Source organism: Typopeltis vanoorti, chromosome 2, assembly GCF_054136105.1.
Source record: "Typopeltis vanoorti isolate ZY-2024b chromosome 2, IOZ_Tvanoo_1.0, whole genome shotgun sequence".
NCBI lineage: Eukaryota > Metazoa > Arthropoda > Arachnida > Uropygi > Thelyphonidae > Typopeltis > Typopeltis vanoorti.
In genome coordinates, this window is record NC_143550.1 from 101,918,449 (window position 1) to 101,939,572 (window position 21,124).

The following is a 21,124-nucleotide window of genomic DNA, read 5'->3' on the forward strand; positions in this document are numbered from 1 at the left end:
AGGTAAACATAACAATATTACACAGAAGGCAAAACAGGAACAATATCGACGACAGTTTAATAAGTATAGATATCAGCAGTTTGAACCTGTATTAAAATGTTTCTTCAGTACAAGAAGTACTGTTAACAGCATTTATATTCCTTAAGAAATTTAACAGATCACTTAGGACAATACTTCGCATATCAACGGGATAGTTTTGCTAAACGCATGTGTAAAATTTTGTAACAGCATTTGATATGAAGTCTTTTGTGAACACAATGGTTTCAATTTATAATACACGCACACACACACACACACGCACACACATATATATTTATATATATCATAATATAAAACTTCTGGTCGCTGAATTTGTTGATACATTTTAAGTATATCTGTAGTGTGCCTGACTTCTATGACACACAAATGCATCTGCATATATTTCTGTACAGGTGTCAATAAGCAGAAGTGGCACAGTTCAGAAGACTGAAAAAGTATCAGCAGTGTAAAGACATATACATACAAATGTTATACAATGTAACTACAACAATCCAATTCTTCTGCATGTGTGTGTGTGAAGATTGTCACATCTTACACTGCACTATGGTCCCTGAAAAGAGGGTGCTGCTAATCAGCACATGCTGTCTATCTCATCAGACCTCTCCTGTTGTGTTTTTAACTCCAAAAGTGGATTTTTTTTTTTTAAAGTTGCACACTTTGGCATTTGTGTATAGTACATAACTTTGTTTTTTTTTTTTACTTACATCTAGCAGTGATCTGTAGATCTAAATTATTGTTTCTTAAATGAGGGCATCAGTCAACATGCACTTTCTAGTTCTTCAGATCTCCTCCTTTCATGCTGCCTTCTCCGAAACTGAAGAAATTCTTCCTTTAAAGCTGCACATCTAGCTTCTGTGTTATCATATTTGCTCTTTCGTTTAGGCCTAGGATAGAGATCTGTATAGAGTTCACTGTCACTAAGTCCCCTATCTACAGCTGGTCGTCCTGAATATCTCCGCAGCTGATCCAAAAGTCCAGAGTCAAGAGGTGTGAAAATTTCACAACTGTCATCCATACCTAAACCAACGAGGCGTGATAATGGGAAACTTGGTTCTGAATGAGGTGAATCAAGACCCCCTCCTCCATCATTCACAAGAACTGGCGAAAAGAAGCGGCCAGGTAGTGGTCCACTGCTGCTACCAGAACCTGGGGATGTAGATGACTGCACATTTGAAATATTTCTGCTAGCAAACCCACTACTGCTACCACTTCGATTCACTGCATCTAGTTCTCCTTGTAAACTATCTCCTCGAGAATGTGCAACTGATGCTTCCTTGCTGCCACGACCTGAGCTTCCACTTGTGATGCTTGCTGTGCTCTGTGAAACAACTGCCACCCTATCATCAAGGTTACGCAGTCCTTCATCACTAAGGTATGTAGTATCAACATCTTGGTCCACAGGACCAAGCTGATGTCCTGTTGGAAGCCTATCTTCAACCGTAGGTGTTAATGAAGGGGAAACTGGAATTGTCGCAGAAGGCTCTACTTGAGAAATAGAGGTTTGCTGCTGCTGGCTCCTTCGATGGAGAGCACCACTCCTGACTCGTTCTACAGCACCTAAAAGCCGCTCTCTAGTGTATGTAATGGGATTATCACTACTAGTAGTATCACTTCCTTCTCTTTCTAGGGGGAAGGAATCGTTGCCTGTACTAGAAACCTTTGTAGATGATGGCAATACAAGGGCCACCCTTCTTTCATGCCAAGGAGGGCTGCTTGTGGCAAGGGGACGTTGTTGATCTAGTGCTACTGCAATGGGATTGGTATAGTGATGTTGAGATGGATCTTCAAGATAGCTTGAAGTCTGTCGTACAGGTATTTCACTGCCACGTGGATAGCTCGTAGTCCATGGAGGCTGCCGACTACTAGAAATATGTATATGACTCCCATCAGCATATATGGGTACTTGACCTTTGGCTCTCATTGTTGGTAACCTACCAGTCATCTGGTTACTCACAAGCATAGGTTTAATGGTAGTGATGTCTGATTGTGTCCCAATAGGGCGGATCCGGTCTGGTTGTGTCCCAGGGATAGGGCGAAACCGGTTTCCAGAGTCTTTGAGGTAGGGATCATGGAGAGCACGTAATGTTGGGAGCTCATAAGGCGGTGTATGTTGAACACTGAAACTGGTAAAATGGCTTGACACAGTGCTGGGAAAAGATCGTTCAGCAGAGGAGGGCTGATTGACGGAACTTAGATCCTCAACTTGAAATGGGCTAGCAGCAATGGGCCCAGGACTACTGGTCCTAAAGCGGGCATCAGCAGGAGAGTAAACTGTAGGGAGAAGATGGGATGCTGGGCTGAATGTAACTTGTCGGCTTCTTGAACTAAGGAAAGGTCTGTGGAGACGACTGGAGGAAAGACTCTGTCCACTGCCGTCACTACGAACACTTCCTCTGGCACCGGGATGGTTGGACGGAGTAAAGTTATGAGCATGAGCACTGGAAATGTGCATAAAACCTTTTTCATCATCACCCACTACAAATTTACCATCAGCTGTGCGGGAAATCCATCCCAGGGGTTTTGAGTACTGCATCTGCATGCCATAGCGTGCGGTCTTTGGGAGACGGCGTCCAATGGCAGGGGATGGCGTCTGGTTGTACTGCCATTCTTGAGAATAAGCATTCCACTGTGGGTGAGCTCCACTGTCCAAAGCTCCTGGCGTAATAAGTGTGGCTAATCGGTTGGCAAATGTTAACAATCCTGGAAGCCTTACACTTGGTACTCTGCTTTCTTGGGATCTGAAATGTAAACCAACTGACTGTATTACAAAACGAGCCAATAAAATACAGTTATAAGATTACTAAGATAAAGCAAAGATATGAGATTTTATTATTTATTGTTGCTGTTTACTCAAGTTTACATTTTGAGAAATTTAATGGTTCACTTGCTTGCTGGAAATTACAAAAACAGCAAATAAAATACTGTGTTATGTTTAATTTGTCAACCTAAAAAAAATTCCTTATTCTTAATTAGAATCCACTGCTGTACATTTGTGAATGGCAACTATCATTTCAGTGGAACACTGACATCAACTGATGAAAATTAGCATGCATTTGGCAAACTGGCACTCACCCAACAAAGATGCAGCACAGCACTTGGTGAGTATGAATACTCACCATATATTTTCTGTTACTTTCCCTTCTGGTATTGCTTTAGTTGTTTACTGTTGTTGTGGAGACTGTTTTTTTTTTTTTTTTTTTTTCCCTCCCCTCATTCATTTACTTTATTACTAATTCCATCTTCTGAAAACTGAGTACGCATAGTTTGATGAATTATTAAGAATAGGCACATTAAAATTGTTGTTTTTAGGGTGATTGTTATTATTATTATTTAACATCTACTACAAAAAAAAAAAGAACAATATTTGATATAACAAGGCTAACAAATCACTAAAACTGCCTTTTCCAAACTGGAAAGTCAACTTATTATTTTTCTTCTTGCCTATTGATGCATATTAATATATGCAGAAGAAATTTTTCAAAACAAGAAGAACAACTACCTCTTGGAATTGTATATACCCATGTGTATACCCATGCAAGCCACATGTGGATGGCAGGGTGCATGAGGACTATGTCCCCATAGTTGAAGTCTCCCATAATAATAATTGCTCAGCCTGTACTCATTATGCTAATCTGCCTATGCATGGCATCTGCATCTTCTTGTGTCCCCCCCCCCCCAAGTCTATAGCAGCAGCCAACAACATGTTTTGTCCTATTGGCATTTATCTCTCTCTCTCGCTCTCTCTCTCTCTCCAGACAACCTGAAATGAACCATCTCCACCAGGCCTAAAATCCTCTTTAACTTCTAATTTTGCTGGTTTCAGCTATCATCAGCAATATCTCACCTCCAGTTCTATTTCCTGTATCACCTGTGAAAATACAATCCTCTTTACATTCTATTCCTGTAACTATATCATTTTTCTGTCAACCAGGTCTCACCGATGTCTATAATATTTGGCAAGTTGAGCTAACCAATGCCAAAAATTCTCTCCCTTATTCCTGATACATCTGGTATTCGTGTACATATATTTCTACATTCTCTTGGGCCCAGAGTTACCCCTTGTGTTATGTCATTACCAACTCATTTGAATCTGAATATTATTATTATTTTTATTATTATTACCCAAGACCCCATGGAGTGAAAGCCTCATCTAGAAGGTCCTTTTATCAAACACACAGCTCATCATACCGTGCTTTTAACACACTCAAATCTCCGCAGACACCACATTCTCAGGCAAGCCATTCCAATCATTCACAACTCTGCATGAAAAAAAATCTTTTTCTCACTCCCCTGCTCATTCCTCCTTATACAGCTTCCAGGGATGACCTCTGGTTCTCCCCTGATCTCCCACTATTTTCTGTAGAACCTCTCCAGCATTGATCCTATAACATTCCCTTAATAACTTGTAGGTCTCTATATCATATCTCCCCTCCTCCTCCTCCTGTCCACTGCAAGTTCATTTTCTCAATCTTACCGCATACTCGACATTCCAGAGGTCAGAAACTACCTTAGTCAGTCGCCTTTGGACCCTTTCCAACATCTCTTCATCCTTCTGAAAACCCAGTGACCAAATCCTGGCATAATAGTCCATGTGTGGCCTAATCAAAGCCTTATACAATGGAACAAGAATTTCCCTACTTCTACAAGTCAGTGTCCTCTGCATCATTCCCAGAAGCCTCTGTATTGTCTTCACAATTTTTGCTATGTGTTGCCTAAATTTTAGATCCTTATCCACTATCACCCCCAGATCTCTTATTTCCTCTACCTCCAACAATATATCTCACCAAGCATAACGTCTGCATCCCATTTTTGTCTTCCAAATTTTAAAACCTTACATTTTGCAACATTGAACTCACATCCCCATTTCCATGCCCAATCACTCAATTTATTCAAGTCTTCTTGTAAGGCCACAACATCCTCTCTACTCTTCATGGTTTGTCCCAACTTTGCATCATCTGCAAACAACTGAATATCTCTCCCTCATACACAACTTGTTGATACCTATAAGATAGCCAGTCTCCAATCTAATATCCAACTCCATCCACTCCAGTTTGACTATCAACTTATCATGCAGTAATCTATCAAAAGCCTTTACAAAATCTAAGTATATTACTATGTATCCTTCTCCTCTGCACATGGAAGCAGTCACATTATCGTAATAAGTAAGTAGATTACTAAAACATGACCTCCCTTTAGCAAATTCATGCTGACCATCAAAGATAATACCATTGTTGTCAACCCAATTCTGGATCCCAGTTCTCACAAGCTTCTCCAACAACTTAACTACAACACCCGACACAGAGATAGGCCTATAGTTTGATGCTTGAGTTCGATCACCTCCTTTATGAAGTGGCACAATCTTGCCCTCCTTCCACTCTTTAGGAACTTGACCAAGTGCAAGACTTGTATTAAAAAAATATGTCAAGGCAGGTGTCAACTCTCTGGCACATTCCTTCAGGACATGTGGTGATATATTATCAAGTCCCACAGCCTTATTTACATCTAGTTTGCTCATCTCCCCATACACCTCTTGCTCACTTACAGTCAGTCTGTCTTCCCTATCATCAACTGCTCTCAATCTCTCCATGAAGTTACATTCACAAGATTGAAAGATCTTTATGAACTGCTCATTAAGTATCTCCACCACACCTTCTGCAACAGCTGTCTTTATACCACTTTCTCCAATCAATATCCTTTCATAATCATACTTTCTTTTGCTGGCTACATATCGAAAAAACTTCTTAGAATCCTTTTTTGGCTTCATTGGCTTTTTTGGCTGTTGTTAATACTTCTATTTAGCTACCCTCACCAACCAAGTCACCCACCTTGTCTGGTCTTTGTAGTCCTCATGGAAATGGTTATTTCAACTTCTCTTATGCTGCCTCCATAATGCCATTTTTCTCTGTATCGCATGCTTAATCTCTTTATTCATCCATTGTGCACCTACCTTATTTAATCTTCTCACCCCTGGAATACATTTTGACATTGCATCTACTAGATAGTTTTTGAAAATCCACCAAGCTGCATTGATCTCTTTTCCAGCTAACTCCTCATTCCATGCTACACCTGCAAGCTGTCTCCTGAGCTCTTCATAATCACCCCCTTGTAGTTCACCCCACATATACTCTTTTCTTATAGAGGTCCTCACACTGCTGGCAACCACCCAGGTAATCACTTCATGGTCGCTATCACCAATTGGCAGGTGATTTGTTACTTTATTTATAATTACATCCTCTGATGAGATGACCAAATCCAAGACCCTCAATCCTCGTGTGCCCTCTGTTACATACTGTCTGAGGTAGTTATCCCTCAAAAACTCAAGAAACTCATTTTCTTTACTTCCAGTTGCTATCTCATCATTCCAGTCTATATTGCCATAATTAAAATTGCCCATAATGATCACTCTTTTCTTATTTGCTTGGCTAATTTGATTATACATTTTATAGTCACTACCATCCACATTTCCTGGTCTATAACAACACCCAACCAAGTATTTCATTCCATCCATCTCTATCTCACACAATACTGCCTCAAAACCACTGGCACTATTTCCCTCTTGCATCTCTACTTTGTATGGACATAACTCTTTCTCTATCATCAATAGCACTCCCCCTCCCTTTTTACCCTTTCTATCCTCACAAAACAAATCATACCCTTCCATCTCTATTCCTATCAGGATATCATCCTCATCTAACCATGTCTCACTTATTCAAACAATTTTTGGGTGAACAGACTCAATTAATGCAACCATTTCATCTGCCTTGTTTCTTACACTTCAAGCATTTGTATATAAACACAACAGCTCATTCCTGGATGTATAGCTAGTTCCACTGATAACACTTATTCAATGTGATCTCTCCATGCTTGACTGAGGCTATTTCCCTTTCTGCTTATTCATTTTAGAACCCTTTTCAATTTCAACTGTTTCCTCTTGATCTCAGGTCATCCCGTTCCTTTCCTGTCTACATATGCTCTCACATCCTCTTGGAGCCTCCACCTTTCTCACGCTGTGTACCCCTGTCCACCCTGAGCCTCCCCGTTTCCCTGTTCATCTTGTGCACCCATTCTCTCATTTTCCATACTCATGCCACTTACTTCCTCATTTATAACCCCTCTTCAATCTCTCCTGTCGTACTCTCCTGCTCTTCCACATCATTCCTCACTTGATCTGATCCATTCTCTATACTCTCTTCTCTACCTTCCAGCAACAGTCACTCCAAATGACACACCATAACCACTCAAATGCAGTCCATCACTCCCATTCAGTTCACTTCGTACTTCAAACTCATTCCAAATATTAACAAATTTTACTCCCCTCTCCTCACACATTTCAGCCAACATACCATTCATAATACTTGCTCTCTGCCTCATCTCACCACAGTCATACCTAGGCAATATGCTTACTACGCTTCCTGTTACACTATTCTATTTTAATTTCCATCTAAGCAGCCTCCTGATATCCATTCTGATGTGCACTTTGTCCTCTGTCAAGTCATTTGTACCTATTAATACTATTAACTCTTTTGCTTGCTCCTGCCTCGTATCCAATGCCTCAATCACTCTACTCAGTTTAGTACCTGGAAAACATACCTTGTGCATTCTATCCTGAAGCACACCTTTAATAATGGAGTCACCATACAACACCACTCGCTCATCTTTCGTTAACTCTTTCATTCCATCATTATTTATTTTAATAGTTTTTACCTGAATTTTCTTAATTTCATTCTGCATCCATTTCATTTCTTGCCTCATCCAACCCAATTCATGTTTTGAATCTCGTGTCACATTTTCTCTAACATTCAATCTTTCTAATTTTAATATAACTTGCTGATATCTTTTAGGCAAGCAATATGTTATCCACTTAAGATATTGCTTGCAGAAATAGAATAGGATAACAGATCACTAATCTGTTATCCTATCCTATCTTGTGGCGATAAACTGCAATGTGGCAAATATCCCTTATTCAGCACATGAAGAATGATTCCTTTATTCATCTGTCTATTTAAATCAGAGTAATGTAGCAATGTGATACAACTCTCTTTATACTATTTCATGAGAAAATGGCTTTTATGTAAGATTTTAGCTTTCTGTCAAAGAATCCTGTGTTTGGAGGGGGATGGCATATTCATACAGTCTGGATTGCTCCAGATCATGGAATATCATATAGTTAAAATGTTTCTCATTATAAATCATTGCATATCTGCTGGTTTGGTCAAAATAGCATAAACCACAGGTGCAAGGAATTTGATGAATGCCAGGATAGGCCAATGAGGAAAATATGTCCTTTACAAAACATAGAAAAGAGGCAAGTTTGTTGATTGGGAGAATGGATAGTTGGATAACAATGGACTAAGATTTGGAGATACACTTGGATATACCATTAACATATGGGATAACTGAGATGAAATATTGGAAACATTAAATACTACTTTTAATCATTTCCTAGTGCTGTTTTACTCCATTAAACTTTTATCATAAGTTTTTCCCATCATTTAAGCCTTAACACACAGAATTATTATTATTATTATTATTATTATTATTATTAGACCTCCAGTGAGTCAAGGGCTCATCGAGGGAAGCCATACATCATCCAACCAGCTGTCATGCCTTCTCTTAAGCTCATTCACACTAGATGCACTCGCTACTTCAACAGGCAAACTGTTCCACTCACTCGCAGTTCTATTAGAGAACTGCACATGACTGCATGCAAACTTAACTTCTACGGATGTCCCCCCCCCTTGTCTTCTCTCCACCTTCCACATAACAAAAAATGCTATCAACTGATATCCTATATTGGTCTCTCAAAAAAGTTTATAGACCTCTATCATATCATACCTCTTTCTTCTGTCTACCAGCATCTGCAGTCCATATGCTCTCAATCTATCCTCATAATCTACATTCCATAATCTCGATGTCATCTCTGTAACTCTTCTTTGCAACATTTCCACAGCTTCTTTGTCTGTTTGAACCCAGAAAAAAAAATTGGTGCACAGTAGTCCAGGTGCAGTCGTATCATGTCCTTATAAAGAGGAAAAATGACTTCCATATCCTTACATGTCAAAGTTCGTTTCAACATTATAATTATCCTCTGAGTTATATTTGCAATTTTTATTATGTGACTTTTGAACTCCAACCTTCTATTAACCATAACTCCAAGATCGTTAGCCTTGTCAATTACTCCAAGCATAATTTCACTAATAAAATATGCTGTTGGATATCGCATCATGCCAAAATACATAACTTTATATTTACTAACATTGAATTGACAGCCATTTATCCTTTATCCACACTTCCAGTCTATTCAAATCATCCTGTAAATGCTGTTGTATATCAATAGCATCTTTGATTGCCCTACCTACCTACTCTTACTATAAGAAGAAATATATTGAGTTTCTTTGGCTGTATTAATATATATTCCTTTTTATAATTTGATTTTACTCGAAAATCTACATAGTCATTAACTCGTCTTATTCTTATTCTCATTATATTCCTTACACAATCCATTATTAATGTGAAAATTGCTGTTTAGAAAATATCAGAAGTTTTGAAGAGCAAATCTATCATTACTGGAATATAGCTGAGAATTCTGGGTGCAGCTGTTTTTCCATAGCTACTTATGGATGTGAAACTTGGAACCTAAAGAAGGCTTTTCAGATGTTATTACAGATTACAGAAGACTTTTTGACTATACTATACAAGCTCACTCCTGGAACTGTGAGCCTGATAGTTTTAATGGTGCCAGATTTTTTGACAAGCATGATGGTGTGACAGATCATGAATATATGGGGGTGCAATATCCAGGAAAAGGAAAGTCACTACTGGAGTGCCTCAGGGGTCTGTTTTAGGGCCATTACTGTTTAACTTGTATATTAATGATATTGGCAAAGATTTGGATGGAGATATTCAGTTGTTTGCAGATGATGCAAAGTTGGGACGAACCATAAAGAGATATCTACATAGATATGATAGAGACCTACAAGAAGATGTTGTGGCCTTGCAAGAAGACTTGAATAAATTGAGTGATTGGGCACAGAAATGGGGATGTGAGTTCAATGTTGCAAAATGTAAGGTTTTAAAATTTGGAAAACAAAGATGAGATGCAGAATTTATGCTTGGTGAGAATATATTGTTGGAGGTAGAGGAAATAAGAGATCTGGGGATGATAGTGGATAAGGATCTAAAATTTAGGGGACACATCACCAAAATTGTGAATACAACACAAAGGCTTCTGGGAATTATGCAGAGGAGAGGACACTGACTTGTAGAAGTAGGGAGATTCTTGTTCCATTGTATAAGGTTTTGATTAGGCCACACATGGACTATTGTGCCCAGATTTGGTCACCGGGTTTTCAGAAGGATGAAGAGATGTTGGAAAGGGTCCAAAGGCAACTGACTAAGGTAGTTTCTGACCTCTGGAATGTCGAGTATGAGGAAAGATTGAGAAGATGTAATTTGTAGAGTCTGGTGGAGAGGAGGAAGAGGGGGAGATATGATAGAGACCTACAAGTTGGTAAGGGGTTGTTATAAGATCAATGGTGGTGGAGAAGTTCTACAGAGAATAGTGAGAGATCAGGGGAGAACCAGAGGTCATCCCTGGAAACTGTATAAAGAGGGTGTGAGTAGGGGAGTGAGAGGCAGGTTTTTTTCATGCAGAGTTGTGAATGATTGGAATGCCTTGTATGAGAGTGTGGTGTCTGCAAGGAGTTTGAGTGTGTTTAAGACACGGTATGATGAGATGTGTGTGTGATAAAAGGACCTCCCAGATGAGTCTTTGACTCCATGAGGTCTTGGGGTAATAATAACAATAATAATATTGTCCAGTGTGAGTTTAACTGGTCTATTCTGACTGATGAAGAATAAGGAGATATACGAAGAAATTATGTTGGTTATTTTTTACTTTATAGAGTACATTGTATCCAAGGATGTATGGCACTGATCTTAAAGGGAAAAAAAAGTTCAGATCAATAGGACTTTAGTGCAGTTCAGACTGTACTGCTCTACATTATTTGCAGTCTTGGTGCTCCAAGCAGAATTCTGATGTTAGCTGTCCTTTCAATACCAAGACTGCATTTGTTACTACCACTATAGTTGCTCAGGACTTGCAGATGCCTTGGATATGCATCACAGGATATGTTGAAAAAATGCCACTTCACGAAAGCAAAGATGCATATGAAATACTATTCTTGAATGTGCCTTTGTCTAATAAACTATTCTAACCTCAACAAACGTCGGCTTTTTAAAACTTCCTGACATCTGGAGAAACACTCAGCCCCAAACCATAAGTCAATTGCCAGGAAGACCCAGTTAAGCCCACTAGGCAGTGCAGTTTAGCTCCTCCTTTGTTTTTCTACTTCAGTTTCATTTACTCATGTAGTGCCAGCATACAAGTATCCTTACTAGTGTATTGTTCCCAGATGATGATGCTAGATTAATTTTGGAAAAATATTGGAAGTAATAATTAAATCTGTTTAGTTATTATACCTCCATGTTATTATTTCCTTTGTAAACACCAAGATGAATAACAATCCACATGAAAGTATGAACAGCAAACTCACAAAGAAGGGAGTTAGAGAAAAGAGCAGTATGCAACTTAAAGGCAATAATATTCATCTTATTAACATTTCTTTAAGCCGTAGAAGGCCAGTTTTCTGGCCTTGTGGGGCTGACTTAGTCAACTGCCATTACTTCATCTTCAGCCACAGATGTCAAATTCAAACTAGTGGAAAATGCAGGGCTGGCTCTACCAATGGTGCAATGCGTGCATTTGCACGGGGCGGCAATTTTTTGGGGGGCAGTCAAAATGAAAGTGAATAAAATGAAGATGTAGAAAAATAATAATAATAATAATATTGCGTAAGATCGCAGTTTTTATAATAAGTTGACCAGTGACTTATTATGCCCATGATGCTGTTTCTATTTCCGACAATCCGTCGACCAATGATACTCGCACAATGCTCTTCGGTAATCGAAGCTATGTGAGTCATTCTTCACTTACTCTCTTTCCCTCTCGTCTCTCCTCTCTATTCCTTGCATATGCAACAATGGAGTCTGCAATAAAACTGCATTTAAAAGTTCATTATGCGATATTATATTTCTATCTTGTGCTTGTTAACTTACTATGAATTGAATTTCCCACTGTTAGCTGGTGTTAAATTCTGAATGAGAAGAATTATAATATAATAGTATCTCATTCAGAGTTGAACATAATCTGCCATTCCAAAGGCCAATTTTGTTTATCAGAATAAATGTTAAAATATTACCTACTGTTGTGTGTAACTATTTTGTATAATATATTGTAATATATTTGTAAAAACTTGTAGTTGTTAGTTGTATTAATCATGCTAATTCTTAGTATTGGGTATGCATACATTGTGAACTAAACACGGAAACTTGGAACATAATCCAATTATATGAATTACTGCTTAAGGCAAGACACGTGTACTAGAAAACGAGTCATATACGAAGTAATTGAAATTTTCACTAGAGTCCTTCTCTTAGAGTAAAGGCCGTCGATACTGTAATCTCCAGAACGTTTCACTTGTTTTTGAGTGTGTATTAAGGAAAGTTGATTTTGCTCAGTGTTAGTGACTGTTACAGTGATAAGATTTTTTTTGAGTTTTATGTAAATTAGTAGTTAGTACAGTGTTTCAACCACCATTAATTACTAAATAATACCATACTAATAATAATATTTTATTGTAGGATTTAAAACAATTTTAATATTCAAATAGATTACAATGTCCGATAAAAGAAAAAACTATCAGGTGCAGAATATCGCAAATGGAAACCAGAAAAAGAACATGATATTCATAAACATTGCGGAACATTACTTAAATATCTAAAAACTGAATCAGCTGATGTAGGGCAGGAGGATATAAGTAAATGTACCGAAACCAATGATTCTGAGCTCATGGCAAGTACTTCTAACGCGGATCCCAGTAACATAGACATTGTAAGGGATCTCGAAAATGAGACTGATATGACAATTTCTGAATCTAGAGATTTAAGTGATGAACTTGATAGGTACACTGATCCAGCTAGATGGAATCCTTCTTTAAGCGATGCCGAAAGACTGGAAATCGTAAAAAAGGGCCCGCCAGAGAAACCAAACAGTGATTTCATTTTTCCGCACAGCTCTAATGGTAGGAAATTTTCATTAAATTTTTACACCAGGGGAACTAAGCAATGGAGAACATATTAATCGATCAATGGTTAGTGTATTCAAAAGAAAAAGATTCTGCATTTTGTTTCTGCTGTAAGTTGTTTCCTGTAATATAATGTCATTCACTATTGATGGTTATAATGATTGGGGTCATTTGTATGTGTATCTTAATGAACACGAGAAATCCAAAAACCATTTGGAGTCCCATAAAAAGTGGATTGAATTATCGTCCAGGCTTAAATTAGAACAGACAATTGATTCAATGCAGCAAAAGTTATTAAATTCAGAAATTCGGCACTGGAGGAGCATAATAGAACACCTAATTGCTGTTGTCCAGTTCTTGGGTCAACAATGCTTACCATTTCGTGAACAGCTGATAATTTATATGACCCTAATAATGGAAATTTTTTACAGCTTGTTGAACTGATTGCCAGATTTGACAGTGCTATGTCTGAACATTTAATGAGAATAGCTTGTGGTTCGGCCCAACATTATCTTGGGAAAAATATTCAAAATGCATTGATTGCTCTCCTCTCTGGAATCATAAAAAAACAAATAATTTCTATGGTTGAGAAAGCTAAATATTACAGCATAGTTGCAGACTGTACTCCCGATGTAAGCCACATTGAACAATTAACATTAATTGTAAGATTTGTTAATACGGATCCAACTGATATCAACATTCATGAACATTTTCTTGGTTTCATTCCTATAGAAGCCACTACACGCTCAACATTAACCGAATGTATCATAAGAAAATTATCGGACATGAATATTCCAATCGCAAACATGCGTGGCCAGGGTTATGACAATGGATCGAACATGAAAGGAAAGCATTCAGGAATTCAACAGCGCATTAGGGACTTGAACCCAAGAGCTTTTTATATCCCTTGCTGTTCTCATTCTCTCAACTTGGTGGTCAATGATGCCGCAATATCATCTAGAGAAGGGGTTTCATTTTTTGAAATGGTTCAGAAATTGTATGTGTTTTTCTCAACGTCAACGCTGCGTTGGGGAATCCTTAAGACACATATTACAACCCTAATGCCCAAACCATTAAGTACAACTCGCTGGAAATCTAGAATCGATGCTATTCGTCCTTTAAGATACTATATTGAGTTTTATTATGCACCAATAGAAATTGCTGATGATGAGTCAGTAGACAAAATGGCGAGACACGAAGCTGAAACCCTTGCTCTAAAACTTAGAGACTTTAAGTGCACTTTTGAAAATTATGGAGACAACTACCGTGTTTGAATAAAACTTTAGTTTAATATCACTAAAATCTACATTCGATGTTTCGACCTTTATGTCAAGGTCATCTTCTGGAGCATACAACTATACACAGGAAACAAGCTATACTACAATCAAACTGGTTTGTTAAAGATACTGACAACCGCTACAACAATTGTTGGCCTGACCGCTGGTGAAAAAAAATTAAAATAAAATAAAATAAAATAAAATTATACATCAACGCTAGAGTCCTATTATTAGTGTTGTCCCCCCCCCCCCCACCCCCCCCCCCCCCCACCCCCCCCCCCCCCCACCCCCCCCCCCCCCCACCCCCCCCCCCCCCCACCCCCCCCCCCCCCCACCCCCCCCCCCCCCCACCCCCCCCCCCCCCCACCCCCCCCCCCCCCCACCCCCCCCCCCCCCCACCCCCCCCCCCCCCCACCCCCCCCCCCCCCCACCCCCCCCCCCCCCCACCCCCCCCCCCCCCCACCCCCCCCCCCCCCCACCCCCCCCCCCCCCCACCCCCCCCCCCCCCCACCCCCCCCCCCCCCCACCCCCCCCCCCCCCCACCCCCCCCCCCCCCCACCCCCCCCCCCCCCCACCCCCCCCCCCCCCCACCCCCCCCCCCCCCCACCCCCCCCCCCCCCCACCCCCCCCCCCCCCCACCCCCCCCCCCCCCCACCCCCCCCCCCCCCCACCCCCCCCCCCCCCCACCCCCCCCCCCCCCCACCCCCCCCCCCCCCCACCCCCCCCCCCCCCCACCCCCAACACAGTCATAGCCCAAACATACCCACTAACCAACAGACGCAGCTGCTTAAGCATAGACAACAAACTACTCATCTACAAATCAATCATAAGACCCATAATAACATACGGATCACCCGCGTGGAGTCACACAGCACCTTACAACATCAAAAAACTCCAAACAATACAAAACAAATGTTTAAGAATGTCATTTAACGCCCCATGGTTCATACGAAACACACAGCTCCATCGAGAAGCAAATACACCGACAATTCTCAAATACCTCCAACAAACAGCCACAAATTACTTCACACAAGCAGCCACCCACCCAAACCAACTAATAAGGACAGCGACAGATTATAATGAACAGGATAAAATGAAACACAAACGCCCCAAAACAATCCTGCTATTCCAAAGCTAACCATAAACCACACAGCCCGAATAGGGCGAGCACTTGCTCAATAACTACCCCCCCCCCTCCCTCAAGAGACACACACATACAAGACAAAGGGAGTAAAAGCCAAGGGCTTGGATCTCCATCACACCAGTTTAAGTCACAAGTAGTATAGCTTGTTTCCTGTGTATAGTTGTATGCTCCAGAAGATGACCTTGACATAAAGGTCGAAACGCCGAATGTAGATTTTAGTGATATTAAACTAAAGTTTTTATTCAAACACAGTAGTTGTCTCCATAATTTTCAAAAATGCATTCGGATCACCGTGCAAACCTAAAAGAAAGGATTAGAGACTTTAAATTTCTATGTTGTCTGGTTATATGGCACTATGTTTTAAATGAAATTAATGTTGCAAGTAAACTGTTACAAAGCATAAAGATGGAATTGTCTAGCGCCATAACAACATTGGGTAATGTTCTCAAAAGTCTTAAGAATCTCAGAAATGATAAATCATTTCAAAATTTTCTTGTCGATGCTACAACATTAGCTGAGAAAGTCGAAGCTGATGCTGATTTGAAACCAACATTCGAAAGTACCAGATTGCGTCAGCAGAAAAATCAGCATGATTATGAAGCAAGAGATGAACCTATTTTAGATCCCAAAACAAAATTCAAAGTTGAGTTTTTCTTTTTTATTATTGATGTTGCAACTAATTCTATTGAAGAAAGGTTCAAGCAATTGGAACATCACAGTTCACATTTTTCATTTTTAGCTCTTAGACCTAGAAGCCGTTTTAAAACATATGAAGAAAATAGAGACATCGATGCAATTGAGCTATGTGATGAACTGAAAGTAGTGTCCAAATTAGTATTAGAAAATACGCTGTCAATTGAAGTTTTTCGTTTTATTGTTGAAAATAACTTTGCTCCGAATGTCGCTGTCGCCCTAAGAATATTACTGACATTGCCTGTGACAGCTGCAAGTGGTGAGTGTAGTTTCTCAAAACTGACTCTTATTAAAACTTACGCTCAACAATGGTCGAAACTAGATTGGAAGGTTTTGCCATGATTTCAATTGAACATGAAATCGGTCAGAAATTAGACTATGCAGACCTAATTTCTGATTTTGCAAATGTGAAAGCAAGAAAAATGTATTTTTAATCAGTAGATACTAAAAACAATATAAATTATAATTAAAATAATGTGAAAATAGTGCTAAAACTATAACATGTACATTCTATAGTTAACCGTAACTCAACAATTCGCCATTGTACAAGTGAAGATTATTCCATATATGTAAGTAATAAATTATTACTACATTTCATTTAATTGCCAATTGATGAGGTTGATGGTTTATTTTATGAATATGCAATATTTTAATCACTTTATCAGTGCATTATTATTAATGGTACTATATTTAAAATTAATTGTCATGAAGCTAATGTTGAACATAATGGTTTTCAAAATTCCAAAAGTTAATTTGAGGTTGGTGCTGGGGTGGCAAGTAATGGATTGCACGGGGCAGCAAAAATTTTAGAGTTGGCCCTTGGAAAATGTAAGTAAAAAAAAAATCATTAAATCAATTTTAAATGAGAGTAAGCCATTGGGCTTTTTTTTTTCATTGTTTTGGGATGAATCCATGTGGAATTCATCACAGAAGAAATGCCTCCATGAAAAAATTTATGAGCATAAAGCAACACAAAAGATAAAACCGATTTGGTGGAGCCTAAAAAAATTATGAAAACAAAAGTGTCTACAGTATGAATGCAGAGGTGGATCAGAGACAGAACAGTATGAAAAGATGATTGGTGGCCCAATTGTACAAACCATTTGAAGGATGCATAATTACTGATTGATTTTACACTGTAAATGCAGCAGAGTACTTTATGATAAAATGCTATGAGAAATGTAACAAATAAATAAAATTCATTTTGTACTACATAAAAATTATGTGTTATAACATTTTTGGAAAGTCACCTTTGTTGTAAGATTTTTTTAAAGTTTTCAAATTAAATTAAAACTTTTTCCAAAATTTTGAAAATTGTCAGGGAACCCAGCATGTGTTACATTCTTTGTAGAAATAGCTAGTTTTGAAAATTTATAAATGTCAAAATTTCAAGGGACAATTTATTTAAATCATCTACAATTTGAGATATAGTTCTTTTAATCCAAGATCACAGTAGTTTGTCTGCACTGCACTTATGCTATCACCTTTTTTTTTTTTTTTTTTTTCACAATAACCATCTTACTTCTTTAATTTTTTACCCCTTTTTTATTTTATTTTATTTTCATTGGTAGTGTAGTTCATTTGAATTCTCTGCTACAAAGGCACAAAATTGTTCTACTCAGCATATTAATGCAAAATATACATTTCATTCACTGTGACAAGACATGAATGCCATTAAATTATCCCCTGTAAAAACAAAGTTTACTAGATATCATCATAATATGTTAAACATTTTTCTATAATTCAATGAAATAAATGAAGGTTCACAATTATCATTTTCTTTGCTTCTACATTACATTACTAGGCAAATTTTTAGATTTTTTTTTATATTCTTCATAATATTTTAAAACATTTAAAACATAAGTAAAACAACTTGGGTCACTCATTGAAAATTGAATGTTATAAGAAATAAGAAGCAACAATAAAATACCAAAGAAAGTAGCTCAGTCACCTTTTTTCCTCCTTTCAAGGGATGCAGTGTCAGCAGAAAAGAGACGGAGATGAAAAAAGTAAATTACACAGTGGGTACAGACATATTATAAAAACTTCCATTGCGAAAGTACACTTAATGTAAGCATTTTAATCTTAATTAAAGATGTGTGTATGTAATTATAGGACATATTTATATTTTGCAAAAAATGTATAAAATAATTATTATTATAATAAATAATAACATAAAATATGCGTTCAAGTGAATGAATGAGCAAAGAACAATCAGCAGAAACAATTTTAAATTATTTAATTATTATAATACTGCTTACAAAGTAATATTCTAGTACAGTAAAAATAATATTTCAACTTACAGAAACTGCAATATAAATGATTCTTTCAATTTTGTCCAAAGAAATATATGAAAATATATGGGAGGGGGGAGTGCTGTTGATGATAGAGAAAGAGTTATGTCCATACAAGGATGCAAGAGGGAAATGGGGCAAGTGATTTTGAGGCAGTATGGTGTGAGATAGAAGTGAATAGAATCAAATACTTGGTTGGGTGTTGTTATAGACCAGGAAATGTGGATGGTGGTGATAGAGAAACGTATAGTCAAATAAGCCAAGCAAATAAGAAAAGGGTGATCATTATGGGTGATTTTAATTATGGAAATTTAGACTGGAATGAAGAGATAGCAACTGGAAGTAAAGAAAATGAGTTTCTTGAGTTTTTGAGGGATAACTACCTCAGACAGTATGTAACAGAGGGCACACGAGGATTAAGGGTATTGGATTTGGTCATCTCATCGGAGGATGTAATTATCAATGAGGTGTCAAATCATCCACCAGTTGGTGAAAGTGACCATGAGGTGATTACCTGGGTGGTTGCCAGCAGTGCAAGGACCCATGTGAAAAAAGGGTATATGTGGAACTACAAGGGGGGGTGATTATGAAGAGCTCAGGAGACAGCTTGCAGGTGTAGCATGGAATGAGGAGTTAGCTGGAAAAGAGATCAATGCAGCTTGGGGGATTTTCAAAAACTACTTAGTAGATGCAATGTCTAAATGTATACCATGGGTGAGAAGGTTAAATAAGGTAGGTGTGAGATGGATGAATAAAGAGATTAAGCATACAATACAGAGAAAAAGGGCATTGTGGAAGCAGCATAAGAGAAGTGGAAGTAACCAATTTCATGAGGTCTACAAAGACCAGGCAAGGAGGGTGACTTGGTTGGTGAGAGTAGCTAAAGAGAGGTATGAACAGCAGTTAGTTAATGAAGCCAAAAAGAATCCTATGGAGTTCTTTCGATATGTAGCCAGCAAAAGAAAGAATGATTATGGAAGGATGACATTGATTGGAGAAAATGGTATAAAGACAGCTGTTGCAGAATGTGTGGTGGAGATACTTAATGAGCAGTTCATAAAGATCTTTCAATCTTGTGAATGTGACTTCATGGAGAGATTAAGGGCAGTTGATGATGGGGAGGAGAGACTGACTGTAAGTGAGCAAGAGGTGTTTGGGGAGTTGAGTAAACTAGATGTAAATAAGGCTGTGGGACTTGATAATATATCACTGCCTATTCTGAAGGAATGTGCCAGAGAGTTGACACCTGCCTTGACATATTTTTTTAATACAAGTCTTGCACTTGGTCAAGTCCCTAAAGAGTGGAAGGAGGGCAAGATTGTGCCACTTCATAAAGGAGGTGATCGAACTCAAGCATCAAACTATAGGCCTATCTGTTTGTCAGGTGTTGTGGTTAAGTTATTGGAGAAGCTTGTGAGAACTAGGATCCAGAGTTGGGTTGACAACAATGGTATAATCCTTGATGGACAGCATGGATTTGCTGAAGGGAGGTCATGTTTTAGTAATCTACTTACTTATTACAATAAAGTGACTGCCTCCTTGGACAGAGGAGAAGGATACACAGTAATATACTTGGATTTCGCAAAAGCTTTTGATAGAGTACCTCATGATAAGTTGACAGTCAAACTAGAGCAGATGGGGTTGGATATTAGATTAGTGCATTCGATTGGAGACTGGCTATCTGATAGGTATCAACAAGTTGTGTATGTGGGTGCAATATCTAGGAAAAGGAAAGTCACTAGTGGAGTGCCTCAGGGGTCTGTTTTAGGGCCATTACTATTTAACTTGTATATTAATGATATTGGCGAAGATTTGGATGGAGATATTCAGTTGTTTGCAGATGATGCAAAGTTGGGACGAACCATAAAGAGTAGTGAAGATGTTGTGGCCTTGCAAGAAGACTTGAATAAATTGAGTGATTGGGCACGGAAATGGGGATGTGAGTTCAATGTTGCAAAATGTAAGATTTTAAAATTTGGAAAACAAAGATGGGATGCAGAATTTATGCTTGGTGAGAATATATTGTTGGAAGTAGAGGAAATACGAGATCTGGGGGTGATAGTGGATAAGGATCTAAAATTTAGGGGACACATTGCCAAAATTGTGAAGACAACACAAAGACTTCTGGGAATGATGCGGAGGACACTGACGTGTAGAAGTAGAGAGATTCTTGTTCCATTGTATAAGGCTTTGATTAGGCCACACATGGACTATTGTGCCCAGATTTGGTCACCTGGTTTTCAGAAGGATGAAGAGATGTTGGAAAGGGTCCAAAGGCGACTGACTAAGGTAGTTTCTGACCTCTGGAATGTCGAGTATGAGGAAAGATTGAAAAGATGTAATTTGCATAGTCTAGTGGAGAGAAGGAAGAGGGGAGATATGATAGAGACCTACAAGTTGGTAAGGGGTTGTTATAAGATCAATGGTGGAGAAGTTCTACAGAGAATAGTGGGAGATCAGGGGAGAACCAGAGGTCATCCTTGGAAACTGTATAAAGAGGGTGTGAGTAGGGGAGTGAGAGGCAGATTTTTT

At 38.6% G+C, this 21,124-nt stretch overlaps 1 protein-coding gene across 1 annotated transcript in view; it reads right to left on the reverse strand.

The window, feature by feature from the left end:
• Positions 1-796: 796 nt before the first annotated feature.
• Positions 797-21,124, reverse strand: part of LOC150109299 (protein turtle-like) — a 486,901-nt gene continuing 466,573 nt past the window's right edge. Inside the window, exon 18 of the mRNA XM_090402074.1 lies at positions 797-2,777. Within this exon, the coding sequence (XP_090258200.1) occupies positions 797-2,777 (1,981 nt within the window). The remainder of the gene's footprint in view (positions 2,778-21,124) is intronic.